This window comes from Dromiciops gliroides, chromosome X (assembly GCF_019393635.1).
Source record: "Dromiciops gliroides isolate mDroGli1 chromosome X, mDroGli1.pri, whole genome shotgun sequence".
Taxonomy (NCBI): domain Eukaryota; kingdom Metazoa; phylum Chordata; class Mammalia; order Microbiotheria; family Microbiotheriidae; genus Dromiciops; species Dromiciops gliroides.
In genome coordinates, this window is record NC_057867.1 from 50,649,429 (window position 1) to 50,666,426 (window position 16,998).

At 42.7% G+C, this 16,998-nt stretch overlaps 1 protein-coding gene across 1 annotated transcript in view; it reads left to right on the forward strand.

Annotated features, from left to right (window-relative positions):
- Positions 1-1,293: 1,293 nt before the first annotated feature.
- Positions 1,294-16,998, forward strand: part of LOC122733693 (integrator complex subunit 6-like) — a 73,334-nt gene continuing 57,629 nt past the window's right edge. Inside the window, exons 1-2 of the mRNA XM_043974305.1 lie at positions 1,294-1,404; positions 1,573-1,650. Coding sequence (XP_043830240.1) covers positions 1,294-1,404; positions 1,573-1,650 — 189 coding nt within the window. The remainder of the gene's footprint in view (positions 1,405-1,572; positions 1,651-16,998) is intronic.

The window sequence follows — 16,998 nt, forward strand, 5'->3', positions numbered from 1 at the left end:
GTGAGAGAGAGAGAGAGACAGAGACAGAGACAGAGAGAGAGACACACACACATGTGTGCATGCAGGACACATGTATGTGACACTTTTTATCCTAGAAAGCCAGGCACACTGGCAATGAAGCTGTTGCGGGATCTCCCAGGCTGGCAAGGCTTCCAGTATAAGCTGGGGTTGTTTGCTGTGTCTGGCCACCCCTAACAGTCGACTGACAGGCTTTGCAGAAGCCCAGCCCTCGGTATGACCACTAACCCCAGGCCTCTGTAAGGCTTGCCCTAGGGAGTACCCTCGCTGATGAAACCACAGTTCCTTGAAGGCTTTAGGAAGGACAAAGGGGAGCCAGTCCCTTTTTTTGGGAGGGGAGGTGCTTCCAGTGGGTTTTGTGAGGACAATTTGCATGCTGTTGACAGAAGCTCCCTGCCAACCACCCCACAAAGGGGACAGAAATTCAAAAGCCCCCTCGTTAGTTTCTTGCCAGGGAGCTCTTGCTTAGGAAAGGGCTTAAGTTTCCCCACATTAACTAGTGACCCGCTTGGCCCTTTGCAAAGTTTTGTGTCTGGTGAGCCTGCAGCCCCCACCCCTCAACCCCCGCTGGGTACATTTGCTTGGGGCCAACTGTTGCACTCTCCCTCCAACTCTTCCTTGGGAAAGCTTGGGGCAGAAGGGAGAAAAAAATATTAGGAGAAGCCCTCTAGCAACCCTCCCTCCCTTCGATTGCAGCCAGGGCAGGAGGGAAACCTAGGAGCATGTGCTTTACCCCAGCCGAGGGCTCCCAGGCCCGCCCGCCCCGTTCTGCCCCTGGAATGGTTGGAACCTCGCAGCCCCACCCCTTTGTCCGACCCACAATTGAATACGCAAATTTGGAATCCCGGCGAGCCAATGGCAGGGGCCCTGGTCACGTGACGCCCAGCCCCACCGAGGTGAGCCCGTAAGAAGTTGGGCAGCTCGCAGTCTGGGAGGCAGTGCTCCGGGAGCAGCCGAAGCGCCCGGAGGCAGCGGGCTGCTGAGACTGCCGAGGGGGGAGTGGTGGCGGCGGCAGAGAGGGCGACGGAGAGCCCGGAGGAGCGAGAAGGGGTGTCGGCACTGCCAGCAGCCAGGAGAGAGGGATCGCGGGGTGAAGGCGCCCAGGGGAACACAGACGGTTCCGAGAGGAGAGGAGAGGCTCGGGATAGACCTGGCCGCCTGCGTCCCGTCCCGTGCCACTCGTGCCCTCCGCCCTCCCTCCTCCAGCTCAGGGAGCCCCTTCCCTGGCTCTCCGCGTAGCCAGGCAGGCAGGGCTCCGGGGTCTTGGCCGCCAAGATGCCGATCCTGCTATTCCTCCTAGACACGTCCGCGTCCATGAACCAGCGCACCGAGCTGGGTACCACCTATCTGGACATAGCAAAAAACGCGGTGGAGGTCTTCTTGAAGGTAAGAGGGGCTGGGACCTGGGGGGCTGAGGGCGGGTTGGAGCCGGTCCGCGCAGGTCGGTCCGCGCAGGTCGGGTCGGCGGCCCCGGGCAACCCGGAGAGGGGCGTGGCCGAGCCCAGGCTCGGGCTAAGCTCCGTGCATTCCCCGCACCCCCCCCCCTCCCCTTAGCTCCGCTCACAGGACCCATCCAGCCGGGGAGACAGGTACATGCTGGTCACCTCCGAAGACCCGCCCTACTGCATCAAGGTGAGCCAAAATGCGGGAGGGGGCCCGGTAGGGCCCTCCTGCCAACCCCGTTCCCTGCCCCTCCCTTGGCCCAAGCCGCCCCGACCCATCCTAGCAACCTGTCCCATCAGGGTTTGTTCCCCGCTGCAAGGGATAGGGAGAGACTGAACGGAGCTGGGAGCTGGGGATGGCACGGTAGCTCATTGCAGCTTCTCAGGCTGGCCCGGGTACTGGAGGGGACGGGCACACTCTAGCTTGAACTAGACCCTGCCTGGGAAATGGCAGACATTTCTCTTTGGTGAGAAGGGTGCTGCAGACATGAGAGGGTGGGGTGAGGTGGGGAGAAGTTGGGGTCGGGGGAGGCCCTACCCGAGGTGGTTGGATACTGGGGCCCAGGTTCCTGGCCCCTATACCTGATTTGCCCTCCTTGACTATTGCTGTTCCACACCCTCTCCCTGCAGCTTCCCTGGGCATTAGCAGATCAGTCCCTTTTGCTGGAATCTTCCCGCCTCTTCCCCACCCCCCCAACCCCTATGCCTTAACTTTTAACTTATGAACCTAAGATCGCGCCACTCATCGTATAGCCGGTGAAGCTCCCAAGACTGCATGTCTTTGGAACTGCCAGGCATTCAGTGAGCCCAGAATACAGTGCAATTCTGCAACAATTCTGCAAAGCCACGTGCGTGCGGAGCAATGGGCGGGAATGTGCAAGCTAGATGAGACCCGGGACAGGTCTGTATTCCCGCCGGCGGCACCCTGCGCGTGCACATGACACAGAACGCTATGATAGGCAACATTCTGCAACAAGTATACTGTAACATAAAACATTCTACTACTGTGAGCAAATAACAAGTTCCAGGGTCAACTCACTATACAGCAAGGGGGTATATAACCTTGCAAGCCAAAAGGGCATTAGTTTGAGCCCTGCCTCTGATAGGTCATTTAACTTTTCTATGTCAGTTTCTTAATATAAAATACAGATAATAATTCCTTTAGGTCTTTCCCCTCTCTTCCCCCTCCCCCCCCCCCATAGGATTTTTATGAGAACCAAATGAGACTGTACAGGAAGTATTATATAAGTGTCAGCAATTATTATTAAGGGCCCTTTTCAGAAGAGAGCCCCAAAATGCTACTGGCAGTAAGGAATAGCTTATATTGATAAGGATGTTCTCTGAAATGCCATGCCCTTAGAATCTTAGGATGAGGCCACAGGGCTGGAATCTACTGTGAATTCAGTCCAGAACATCTTGTTCCATCTACCTACCTCCACCCCCAGCTCTCCTGAGTTGGGAATGACCAGCAGTCTATCATATTCTTTTTTTTTGTTTTGTTTTTTGGTTTTTCTTTTTGTTTTGGGGTGGGGGGCAATGAGGGTTAAGTGATTTGCTCAGAGTCTATCATATTCTTGAAATGACTCTGAATTCACTTGTCTCAGGACCTTTGGATCATGGGGGCCCTGATTATTTTACTTCTTCTGCCCCTATCCATATGGAGGAAAATTCTCAACTCTTCTCCTTAAACTTGTGGTATAGTCACTCCTGAGGTTATAATCTTCCTTTCTCTACTAGTCTCTCCTCCCTGTCTACCTCAGCCTACTCGAACCCAAGGTTACCTATCTTGTTCTTCCCTCCTGATCTATCCTCTGAAACCTCCACTCTGTTTTCAACCAACTCCCCTGTATCTCTTTATGTCACACTCTTTCCATATTTTAGAAGTAACAGAAATACGGCTTTCTTCAGAAGCCACTCTATCCCTGGTTATTTTACTTGTGGGCCTGATCTCACTCTGATTGGCTTGGGAGCTTTGATCTGCTCCATTTTCAACCTGGGCTGGTTTGCCCCTCCTTAGGCAACCTGGCGCCCTATCCCCTTCCCACTCTCTCTCCTGTAAGAATTTGGTCTGCACCCTTGTTTGGGCTAAGGCCCAGTGTATCTCAAGAGAACCTCCAGCACTCAGTTTCCCCAGTAGCTAGGGTTACAGGGAGTGCACCACCACTCTCAAACTTCACTCTCTGGCTGAGCAGTTCAATGTAAATTACGTCTGCTCTTAAAACCCTTGTCTAGTTAAAATCTGGCCTCAGGCACTTGACACCGACTAGCTGTGTAACCCTGTGTGACCCTAGGCAAGTCACTTAACCTTCATTGCCCCCGCAAAAAACAAACTCAAACAAACAAACTAACAAACTCTCTTCTCCTTGTTCTCAGTTCTCATTCTCCTTGGCCTCCCCAAAGTCCATGACAGTGTTGACCATCCTCTCCTTTTGGATACCCTTGACTTCCAAAACCAAATTTTGTTCATAAAGTTGTGCTAAAAGGCAAGAAAAGAAAAGCCACTGAAATGAATTGTTTTTATAACTGGTTTGGGTGGACTCTACATTTTTCTTTATAGGTATGAGCTCCACAAGCGATTTAAAAATGCCTACCATGTACTATACTGTACTGGGCATTGAGATGTATGCTACTATTTTCTGTGTTTTCCTTCCCATCTCCCTCCTCCTTTGGTATTTCCTTGGCTCACTATCCTCATCTTCTGTCCATTCAGTAGGGGTGTCCCCCAGGGCTCTTTCCTAGGTCCTCTGCTCTTTTCTACCATCCTTGTTACTCATGTTCACAACTTTGGAATCGTCCTTGACTCTTCCCCTTCCTTTACCCTTTATATCCTGTCAGTTGCCAAGTCTTAGACTTGCCCAATACCTTACATTTGTTCCCATCTCTCTATCACAACCCCGCCTAATTTAGGCCCTCTCACTTGTACTATCTTTTCTCTCCAATCCAATCCACACGTGCCAAAATAATCTTCTAAAATCACAAGTCTGTGAATGATACTCCCCTGCTCAGAAACTTTCAGTGGCTCCCTATTGCCTCTAGGATCAAATGCCAACTTCTCAGCTTGGTGTTTAAAAGCCATCACAATTTCTTCTAATCTACCTGTCTAGGCTTATTTCATATTAATCCCTCTAGGTTTTAGTCACATTGGCCTATTAATTGTTCTCCATACTTGATGTTCCATTTCCTGCCTGCTTTGCATCAGTACTTTTATGTTTGGAAGGCATTTCCTCCTTACCCCTAACTCTCTTAAGAGTGCTAAGCTTCTTTGGGCTCTTAGCTCAGGTATCATCTTCTACAGAAGGTCTTTCCTAATTCCTCCTTTCCCCAGTTTGTTAGGACTTCCTCTTTCAAATTACCTTGCAGGTCTTATCTGTCTACATGTTGTATCCTCTGCCTCTTCACTTTCTTCCATATTGAATGTAAACTTATTGAGGGGAGGTAGATGCCAAATTGTCTTTGTACCTCCAGTGCCTTATACACAATAGAGACTTAACTAAATGACTGACTACATTGGACTGAACTAAATGACTTAACTAGGGTCACCAGGCTAGGGTAGTAGGTGTAAGTCAGGTCAAAGGGCTGGTACCTAGATCAGCTTCCTCACCTCAGTCAGTCAGTCAGCCAGCATTTCTTAAGCACCTACTATGTGCCAGACACTGCTATATGCTAATAAAGGGATGTGAATGCCTATATGACCTTGGGTAGATTATTTAACCTCTCTGATCTTCAGTTTCCTTATTAAGAGGATTGTAGATTTAAAGCCAGAGCAGTCCCTTAGAAAGACACTAAGTTCAAGGTCCTTATTTTACATGAGGAAAATGAGGCATGTAGAAGTTAAGTGACTTGCCCAAGGTCACACAGACACGTATGTGGCAGGATTTTAATCTAATTCTTCCCAAGTCCAAACCCAGTTCCTTGTTCATTGTTCTATGCTTTGCTGTTGTTCAGTCGTGTCCAACTCTTTGTGACCCCGTTTGGGGTTTTCATCGCAAAGATACCATAGTGGTTTGCCATTTCCTGCTCCAGTTCATTTTACAGATAAGAAACTGAGACAAACAGGGTCAAGGGACTCGCCCAGGGATCACACAGGTAGTGTCTGAGGCCAAATTTGAATTCAGGAAGATGAGCCTTTCTGACTTCAGGCCTGGTGCTCTATCCATTATGCCACCTAGCCACCCTTATTCTGTGTTTCCTCTTAATAAGTTAATAGGGGGTGTAGCTAGGGTGGCGCAGTAGATAAAGCACCGGCTCTGGATTCGGGAGGACCTGAGTTCAAATCCGGCCTCAGACACTTAACACTTACTAGCTGTGTGACCCTGGGCAAGTCACTTAACCCTCATTGCCCCACAAAAAAATAAATAACATAATAAGGGTTTGGACTAGATGGCATTTGAGGTCCTTTTCAGCTAAAGATCTATGATCTTGTGATTACACTGCTCCTTATTAAGTCACTGGTTTTTTTCAATGTTTTAAACTAAGTTTTTATTGATATCCCTTTTTTAAAATTTTGTTTTGGGGTGAGGCAATTGGGGTTAAGTGACTTGCCCAGGGTCACACAGCTAGTAAGTGTTAAGTGAGGCCGGATTTGAACTCAGGTCCTTCTGACTCCAGGGCCGTTGCTCTATTCACTGCGCCACCTAGCTGCCCCTGATAATCTCTTTTAATATCACTGTATTTCCCCCCAGTATCCTTCCCTTTATTCCCTCACATATAATAAATAATATATTCATAAAATTATTAATATTTCCCCATATAATAATGTTTATAAAAGACAAAAAAATCCAAGGGAAAAATCAGCATAACTGATCAGTACATCAGAAAAAAATCTGAGGGGCAGCTAGGTGGTGCAGTGGATAAAGCACCGGCCCTGGATTCAGGAGTACCCAAGTTCAAATCCGGCCTCAGATATTTGACACTTACTAGCTGTGTGACCCTGGGCAAGTCACTTAACCCCCATTGCCCTGCAAAAAAATAAAAATAAATTTTTTAAAAATCTGAAAATATGTGCAAGGTGTAATAGTTATAGACCTCCCAGCACTCCAGAGGGGAAGGGAGGGGTATTGTGTCATATCTGTTCTTTCGAGCTGTGCTTGTGTTTCATAATTCACAACATTCACTTGATTTCCATGTGTGTGGTTCTTGTATTACATTTTTTTACTCTGTTCACTTCATTCTTTATTAGTTCATGAAGATCTTTCCATTCTTCTCTGTATTCATCACATACAACAGTACTTACAGCATAGTAATATTCCAATACATTCACATCCCACAATTTATATAGCCATTCCTCAATCAATGCACACCTGCTTTGTTTTCAGCATTACAAAAAGGGCTGCTATAAATATTGGGTGTATATGAGGACTTTCTTCTTCTCAGTGGCCTCCTTGGGTTATAAGACTAGTAGTGGAATCTCTGAGACAAAGGATATGGGCAATTTAGTCACTTTATTTGAATAATTCTAAATTGCTTTCCAAAATGGTTCTACTGATCCACAGCTCCACCAACAGTGTGCTTCTCTTCCCACAGTCCCTCTGACAAACAACAAAACTGGGTTTTAAGAACATGGTATAGCAAATGCCCCAACAGAGTTTTGTCCCTGGTAGGAATCAATTTATACCTACCAAGCTGGAAAGGGTTTGAGTCTGGGTCTAGTAATGGACTATATGTATGCTTCTAAGAACTAGCCTAAGTTCAGAGACATTCATCATCAGGCTTATCACAGGGGAATAAATTTTTAGCCTGGGCAACTCAAAGACCCTCTCAGTAAGTCAGTGAATACCCACATTAAAGATCCTTGAAGCACTGGAGGTCCTTGGAAATAGCCTGGAATCAGAAAGATCTGAGTTTAAATACAGGCTTAAACACTCGCTAGGTGTGCATGAGATCCTGGGCAAGCCTCTTAACGTTGGTCTGCCTCAGTTTCCACATATGTAAGATGGGAATAATAATAATAGCACCTACTTCGCAGGACTGTTGTAATGATAAGCTAAGATGAGATTTATAAAAAGTTCTCAGCACAGTGCCTGATGAAAAGTAACTGCTATAAAAATGCTTATTCCTTCCCACTTAAAGGTCACTTCTTGCAGAATCCTTATTTCTTTTTTTAATTAAAAATTTTTTTAAACTTCAAACATATTTTATTATTTTCCAGTTACATATAAAGATAGTTTTCAGCATTTGTTTTTATTTTTTAAAATTATTCTTTTTTGGGGGTGCGGAGCAATGAGGGTTAAGTGACTTGCCCAAGGTCACACAGCTAGTAAGTGTCAAGTGTCTGAGGCCAGATTTGAACTCAGGTCCTCCTGAATCTAGGGCCAGTGCTTTATCCATTGTGCCACCTAACTGCCCCAACATTTGTTTTTATAAGATTTTGAGTTCCAAATTTTTCTCCCTCCCTTATTCCCTCCCCAACACTGAAAGCAAACTGATATAAGTTATATATGTACAATCCCATTAAACACTTCTGCATTAGTCATGTTGTGAAAAAAGAATAAGAACAAAAGGGAAAAACCTCAAAAAATAAAAACAAAAAAAGTAGAAATATTATGGTTCAATCTGCATTCAGATTCTACAGTTCTTTTTTCTGGATGTGGAGAGGAGTTTCCATCATGAGTCCTTTGGAATTGCCTTGAATCCTTTTCTTTTTTTTTAATCATAAAAGTTCTTTATTATTTTCTACTTACATGTAAAGAGATGGTTTTCAACATTTGTTTTCATTAGATTTATAGTTCCAAATTTTGCTCCCTCCCTCCTCCCCAAGACAGCAAGCAATCTCATATAGGTTATATATGTACAATCACATTAAAAATATTTCTGCCTTAGTCATTTTGTGAAAGAAGAATCAGAACAAAAGGGGAAAACCTCAACAAAAAGAAAAACAAAAAAGTAAAAATAGTATGGTTCAAACGACATCTAGTAGAATACTTGTTTCTCACATTGATTTTTTTTTTTTTTTTGCGGGGCAGTGAGGGTTAGGTGACTTGCCTAGGGTCACACAGCTAGTGTCAATTGTCTGAGGCCAGATTTGAACTCAGGTCCTCCTGAATCCAGGGCTGGTACTTTATCCACTGTGCCACCTAGCTGTCCCAGACGTTGAGTTTCTGTTGTTGATTTTGTTCATCCAGACCTGTGATGTTGTTAATGCAGCGAACTCCCAGTGTGTTAACTTCTTTCATCAATGCAGAACAGCATCAGAGGTAATTAATTTACATAGGGTCACCCAGCTAGCCATCAGAGGTAGGACTTGAACCCAGCCCTTCTAACTCCAAGGGCAGCCCTCTTTCCACTGTACACCCTGCTGCTTTTTTATACCTCTTGACCCACAATTATTTTAATGAGTGAAAAAGCTGAAGCTCCTAAAAGAAAATTTTGCTTTAGAAACAATAGAATGAAACCTTATATAATTTTTTTTTTAGTGAGGCAATTGGGGGTTAAGTGACTTGCCGAGGGTCACACAGCTAGTAAGTATTAAGTGTCTGAGGCCAGATTTGAACTCAGGTACTCCTGACTCCAGGGCCAGTGCTCTATCCACTGTGCCACCTAGCTGCCCCAACCTTTTGTAATTTATAGCATAAATTGGCATTCTGATTGTTTTTTTTTTCCTTAAATTTACTGCTCTATCCACCTACTTTCACTGCAGTTTTTTTTGTTTGTTTTTTTTGCGGGGCAATGGGGGTTAAGTGACTTGCCCAGGGTCACACAGCTAGTAAGTGTCAAGTGTCTGATGCTGGATTTGAACTCAGGTACTCCTGAATCCAGGGCCGGTGCTTAATCCACTGCACCACCTAGCTGCCCCCCACTGCAGTTTTTAAAAAATATTTTCATCATTTGAGATTTTCTATTTAGGAAAAACCAAGTAAGCAGATGCATTTCTGAGGGACTCCAGATTTCAAAGATGTCAATTTTTTTCTTTTTTTTCTTTCTTGTTTTAAATCATAAAAGTACTTTATTAATATCCAGTTACATGTAGAGATAGTTTTCAATATTTATTTTTTTATAATATTTCTAGTTCCAAAATTTTCTCCCTCCCTCTCTTCCCTCCTACCTTTCCAAGACAGAAAGCAATCTGATATAGGTTATATATGTACAATCACATTAAACATATTTCTGCATTAGTCATGTTGTGAAAGAAGAATCAGAACAAAAGTGGAAAACCTGAAAAAAGAAAAGAAAGAAAAGCAAAAATAAGTAGAAACAGTATGGTTCAATCTGCATCCAGATTCCACAATTCTTTTTTTCTGGATGGGGAGAGCTTTTTCCATCATGAGTCCTTTGGAATCATCTTGGATCATTGTATTGCTATGAAGAGTTAAAGTCTATCACAGTTGATCATCCAAAGATGTCCATTTTTAAAAATGGGTTTCCACCCAGACTAGGAGATAGCTTCATAATCCTTCTTCTTTTTTTGTTTGTTTTGTTTTGTTTTGTGGTGCAATGAGGGTTAAGTGACTTACCCAGGGTCACACAGCTAGTCAGTGTTAAGTGTCTGAGGCTCGGATTTGAACTCAGGTCCTCCTGAATCCAGGGCCAGTGCTTTTTCCACTGTGCCACCTAGCTGCCCCCCATAATTCTTCAAGATCCATATATTTTACTTGTGTAGAGATAGTTTTCTTTTAAAGTTACTCCTTTTTGCTCCTCTTTTTCCCAATTGTCCTTCTTTTCTGTGTATATATTTCTTCTCTCTTTTGCTTCTGTGGAAAGACTCAGCACCATAGATTCAAGTTTTTCTATTCTGTCACTTCTACTGTGTAGGCCATAAATTCTGATCTCATGATTCTTATTTCTCCCTTCAATCAGAAACAACCTGCTGTGGTTCTCTTGGGAATCCACAGGGTCCTTTAGCTCATCAGGTGTTGATTCAATTTCATTTGTCTTGCAGTATTTATTCAGAGATGTTTGGACCTGTTTAGATGCCTTGGTAGCCATCTTCTCTTTTTATATCTTTCTTGTTGACTTAAATGCCCGTGTTCAAGGTTTCTGAGTTTTATTCTTCCCAAAATCTTTGGTAATTTCAGTTTTTCCCTTCATTTCCCCTTGTCACTCACTTTATGACTCCTTCCCTTCAAATCCCCTCAGGCTGGACCTCAAAGTGGACTGTCTTCTACACTGAGGGATTCACTTTTCACCAGCCTCAATCCCTGCCTTAAGTGACTTCTGGGAGTACAGAACTGGATGCCAGTCCCTGTTTTTTCAGGCTTAGGATAGTCTCTCATACATGCTGATCTCTTTCCCTAGTTACTTCTATTCTTTATCGATCTGGCTAAGTGTGGCTATAGCAATGTGCCATAGTCACAGGCACAACACATGTCCTCTTTAGACTAAGGTAACAGCAAGGTGATTGCTGAGTGGCTCCTAGAGCACAAGCCCATGAGTCAGGTTTCTAGTTAGGGGCTGGGAGGGAGGGAGGGAGATGCTGAGTTAGCCTTTAAGGATTAGAGATTAGCCTTCTTTGGTGTTAATTTATCAGATTGTTACTTTATTAAGCTTTTTGGTGCCAAGATAGCTGCAGTTACTTGACTTGCACATAATTCTTGTTTTAGAGAATTTGGGAGAATCAAAGAAAATGTCTAGTCCTCCATCTTGTTGGTCAAATGACCCATAAGTTAACTTGGGACTTTGTATATACCTCTACATCCTTTCCTAACTACAAGTTACAGATATACTTGGACCATTTTAATGTGGCAAATGTGACTTAATTTAAATAACTAGGAAAAAAGATATATTCATAAGAGAGACAGTGTGGTACAGTGGAAAGAGCTGAAATTGGGTGTCACAGGCTCTGAGTGTGAATCTGGGCTGTGCCACTTAATAACCTGTGTCATCTTGGGTAAATCACTTCATCTCTCTGGGCCTCAGTTCTCTCATCTCTAAAATGAAGAGGTTGGTTCTGGTGGCTTCTGAGGTCCCTTCCATCTTGATCCAAGGTCCCGAGTCCAACCTGCATCCTTTTTAATTCCTACCTGTCCTTTAGAGATAGTCCTTTCAGCATTCCCTTGTCCTCCTTGGCCCCCTACCCCTTACTCAATAATTCTCCTCTAATACAGGATGTATCCCTAAGTCTGAGTGAAGTTTTAAGCTATTAGAAAGAACTTTGGGGATGCCCTGTATATTGTGCTCCGGATCTTTTTTCCAAAATCAGTTCCATTAATTATTTTTTGTTTTGACACCAGTCATATACTATCAAATGACTTCTACCCATGGGCCTACTATTTTAAATCTTTTGTAAGGCAATAGTCATCCCCTAATTGATCAGTGATTAGCACTGGAGGAAGGATTTTAGAGAACAACCAGTCCAAAGAGGAAAAGGAAGCTGCCCAAGGCTGCACAAGGAAGAGTATCAGGTACAGGATTCAAACCTGAGTACTCTGGCTCCTAAGCCATTGCTCTTGTCACTGTACTCCACTGCCTTCTTTGGGAAGTCTTCTGGGGAGGGAAGCCTTAACTAATCATCAGCACCTCCCCCAGTACCTAGCACAGTGGGTGCTCAATAGAGATTTCTTCCTTGATACTAGAATTGGACCGAGCAGAAAGCAATTTTTTTTTCTTTTTTTAATTATAAAAGTATTTTATTATTTTCCAGTTACATGTAGAGATAGTTTTCGACAATTTTATTTTGGTGAGGCAATTGGGGTTAAGTGACTTGCCCAGGGTCACACAGCTAGTAAGTGTCAAGTGTCAGAGACTGGATTTGAACTCAGGTCCTCCTGAATCCAGGGCCCATGCTTTATCCACTGCGCCACCTAGCTGCCCCCTTGACATTTGTTTTTATAAGATTTCTAGTTTCAAATTTTCCTCCCTCCCCCTCCCCAAGACAGCAATTAATCTGATATAGGTTATATATGTACAGTCACATTAAACATATTTCTGCATTAGTCATGCTATGAAAGAAGAATCAGAGCAAAAAGGAAAAACCTCAGAAAAGAAAAAGAACAGCACCAAAACCAAAAGAAACAGTATGGTTCAAAATGCATCCATATTCCACGGTTCTTTTTTTTCTGGATTTGGAGAGCATTTTCCATCATGAGTCCTTTGGAACTATCTTGTACTATTGTATTGCTGAGAAGAATCCAGTCTATCACAGTTGTTCAGCCATTCCCCAATTGATGGCAACCCCTCAATTTCTAATTCTTTGCTACCACAAAAAGAGTAGCTATAAATATTTTTGTATATGTGAGTCCTTTTCCCTTTTTAATGATCTCTTTGGGAAAAAGTCCTAATAGTGATATTTCTGGGTCAAAGGGTATGCACAGCTTTATAGCCCTTTGGGCATAATTCCAAGCTGCTCTCCAGAATGGTTGGACCAGTTCACAGCTCTACCAACAATGCATTAATGCTCCAATTTTTCCACAGCTTCTCCAACATTTATTATTTTCCTTTTTTGTCATATTGGTCAATCTGATAGGTATCAGGTGGTACCTCAGAGTTGTTTTAATTTGCATTTCTCTGATCAATAGTGATTTAGAGCATTTTTTCATATGGCCATAGATAGCTTTGATTTCTTCATCAGAAAACTGCTTGTTCATATCCTTTGACCATTTCTCAATTGGGGAATGACTTGGATTCTTATAAATTTGTTTTAGTTCCTGATATATTTTAGAAATGAGGCCTTTATCTTAGAAATACTGGCTATAAAAATTGTTTCCCAACTTTCTAATTTTGGATGCATTGCTTCTGTTTGTACAAAAACTTTTTTATTTAATGTAATCAAAATCATCCATTTTGCATTTCGTACTATTCTCTATCTCTTGTTTGGTCATAAACTGTTCTCCTTTCCAAAGATCTATTCCTTCCTCTCCTAATTTACCTATGGTATCACCCTTTATGTCTAAATCATGTACCCATTTTGACTTTATTTTAGTATAAGGTGTCAGATGTTGGTCTATGCCTAGTTTCTGCCATACTGTCTTCCAGTTTTCCCAGCAGTTTTTGTCAAATACTGAGTTCCTACCCCAGAAGCTGGAGTCTTTGGGTTTATCAAACAGGACATTACTAAAGTAATTTACTACTGTGTCTCCTGTGCCTAACCTATCCATTGATCCTCCACTCTATTTCTTAGCCAGTACCAAATAGTTTTGATGACTGCTGCTTTATAGTAAAGCTTCAGATTTGGTACAGCTAGCCCACCTTCCTGTGCATTTTTTTCATTAGTTCCCTTGATATTCTTGACCTTTTGGTTTTCCTGATGAATTTTGTTATTATTTTTTCTAGCTCTATAAAATAATTTTTAGGTAGTCTAATTGGTATGACACTGAATAAATAAATTAATTTAGGTAGAATTGTCATTTTTATTATATTAGCTCTGCCTATCCATGAGCAATTAATATTTTCCCAGTTATTTAGATCTGATTTGATTTGTGTGGAAAGTGTTTTGTGATTGTGTTCATAGAGTTCCTGGATTTGTCTTGGCAAGTAGACTCCCAAGTATTTTATATTGTCAACCTTTACTTTAAATGGATTTTCTCTTTCTATGTCTTGCTGCTGGACTTTGTTGGTCATGTATAGAAATGATGATGATTTATGTGTGTTTATTTTATATCCTGCCACTTGGCTGAAGTTGTTAATTGTTTCTACTAATTTTTGAGTTGATTCTCTAGGATTCTCTAAGTATACCATCATACCATTTGCAAAGAGTGATAGCATTGTTTCCTCCTTGCCTATTCTTTTTTGGGGGGGGCGGGGCAGTTGGGGTTAAGTGACTTGCTTAGGGTCACACAGCTAGTAAGTGTTAAGTGTCTGAGGCCGGATTTGAACTCAGGTCCTCCTGAATCCAGGGCCGGTGCTCTATCCACTGCACCACCTAGCTGCCCCCTCTCCTTGCCTATTCTAATTCCTTTAATTCCTTTTTCTTCTCTGCTTGCTAAAACTAGCATTTCTAGTATAATATTAAATAATAGAGGTGATAATGGACATCCCTGTTTCACCCCTGATCTTATTGGGAAGGCCTCTAACTTATCTTCATTACATATAATGCTTGCTGATGGTTTTAGGTGGATACTGTTTATTATTTTAAGGAAGGCTCCACCTATTCCTAAGCTCTCTAGTGTTTTTATTAGGAATGGGTGCTGTGTTTTGTCAAAAGCTTTCTCTGCATCTATTGAGATAATCATATGGTTTTGGTTAATTTTCTTATTGATGTGGTTGATTATGTTGATAGTTTTCCTAATGTTGAACCAGCCCTGCATTCCTGGTATAAATCCCACCTGGTCATAGTATATTATCCTGGTGATCACTTGCTGTAATCTCCTAAAAGTAATATTTTTTAAAGAACTGCTTTAGGGGCAGCTAGGTGGTACAATGGATAAAGCACTGGCCCTGGATTCAGGAGGACCTGAATTCAGATCTGGCCTCAGACACTTGGCACTTACTAGCTGTGTGACCCTGGACAAGTCACTTAACCCGCATTGCCCCACAAAAAATAACTGCTTTGCATTTATCCTGTGCATATCTGAGTCTAATATCCAACTTTCAAAGCACCAGATAGTATTTTTATAGTTCTAGAAGGGAAAGTAGAATTTTTGGCAGAAAAAAAAAGGGAAAGTTCAACCTCTAGTCATATCATGATGGCACAGGAAGAAGTTAACTAGAGTTTGATTTTACACTTGTACCCAAATCATTTAATTGGTTCCACATCTTATTTGTACATTTGAGTTATGGATAGCAGGGCTTGCTGTTGTTACTTCACAATTAGGAATCAATCATTTTCATTGCCTGTTCTTTAGATTGCCCCAACTTTCTTTAGTATCAAGTTATTGTTCTTTCTCAGTTGAAATGTCTAAGAGTGGCATTGTGCTTAGGTGACTAGAGAGGAGTGGACCTATATTTAGGAAGACTTGCGTTCACATCTCTCAGCAGGTAATCACAACGTCATGAGACTTACTATAGGAGGTTTATGACAAGAGAAATGAACATGCCTGGGAACCCAACAGGCTTGGAAGTTTTTACAGAAGTTTACACTTTTATAAAAAGCAGGACATAGGGAGGAGGGGATACCAGGAAGGGGTGTACCATGGGAGGGGGAACAGTGCACCAAAGGTGTAGGACACCCAAACTGCTTCCCCATGGAGAGGAGCAGGGTGACAGCAAAAGCTGGGTTCTTTTCCCTTGGGAACTGCTGAACTAGGAAGATAGGAGGGTCTTCTTATCTGCAGAAGACCCCAGCTGCACAAGCAGTATCCCAGCCTGGCACAGACGACTGGCGCCTGTCTTGCCTCCCAAGGACACACAGGGAGTCCAGCTTGAGGTACAACAACAAATGATGTCAGCTTAGGGGAGCTTCATCCTTGACACATTCAGGGCCTTCTGCATGCTTGAGTCCAGTGTTTTCTGAAAAAATATGGCAACTCAAAAGGACAAGTTCAAGGGATGCCTTTAACAGATCCTGTCTTTGACAATTCTTATCATTACCATTTTTATTGTTGTTGTTGTTATTGTTATTATTTCAGACTCACGTGTTGTGTGAGTCTGAACAAGTCACTTCAGTCCTCTCAAGCAAAACATTAAGTTATAAATGGGGTTATGAAATCCGGACCCTTAACGAGTCCCTCAAGTCAACCTATGAGGCTTCTTAATTTAAAGAAATAAGCTTTGAATCTTTTTTCAACTTTTAAAAATCGTACTTCCATTCTCCCTACCACCATTTCTAAGCTTTTATTTGTCTGTTTAGTTGAAAAATCTTTCCCTAAGATGCTTCGTGACCATTCTCTGAATGTCTCCACTCTGGAAGGGCTAATGTTGGAGAATATCTGCTAGATTTTTCTTACTGGAAGTTGAGTGAGCATCTTTTACTTGCTGATAACTCCAAGCCCCAAATGCTGGCCTTTGGTCAGACTGATTTCCAAAGTAGACTCTTCTCAGGTTGGCAGCAGATGCATTGTTTCTGCTCTAAATTTCACTGCTCATTCAAACCTGAGGTCCCTTCAGCTATATCCTGTTAGGTGGTTTAATAGAATCTGTAGCCCAGTCTTAGCGGAGCGATGTGCTGTATGGTTTTCTAGTTATTTACTCTAGGTTCTAAGCAGTACTCTTTATCTATTCATAATCGGAACTTGCCATTTCCCGGGTCTCAATTTATATAGCCAGCTCTAAACATCAAAAAAAGCATTTTTTGGTTTATTTTTCCCCTCCTAGAAAAATATTTTCGCTTGGCATTGGAGTAGGTGGAAATGTTGCAGAAGATGGTTTTTGTATAAGTACTCCCCCAGCATCTCTGGAGTGAAATAGCTACATGATCCAGCATGACAGTCATTCTTCATGGGAAGAATTCCTTGCAAGTGGAATTTGGCTGGAAGTAGGTAGTTTGGAGTGCATGGGAAAAAAGGTTCTTTAAGAACTGATCTCCACAGAGCACTTCTTTGCAGTCAGCTTTGGTATGGACTCCAACCTTAAAGCGTTACATAAATGTTAGCTGTTCTATTGACTAGTCATAGAGGCCCAGCTCCAGCTAATCCATAAGAATGATTGAGAGTTAGCACACCAAAGCATTAACCAGAGCTCGGGAAGGCTCTGCTTATCCGTATTTGATAGGGAAACGCATGTGTCTGAA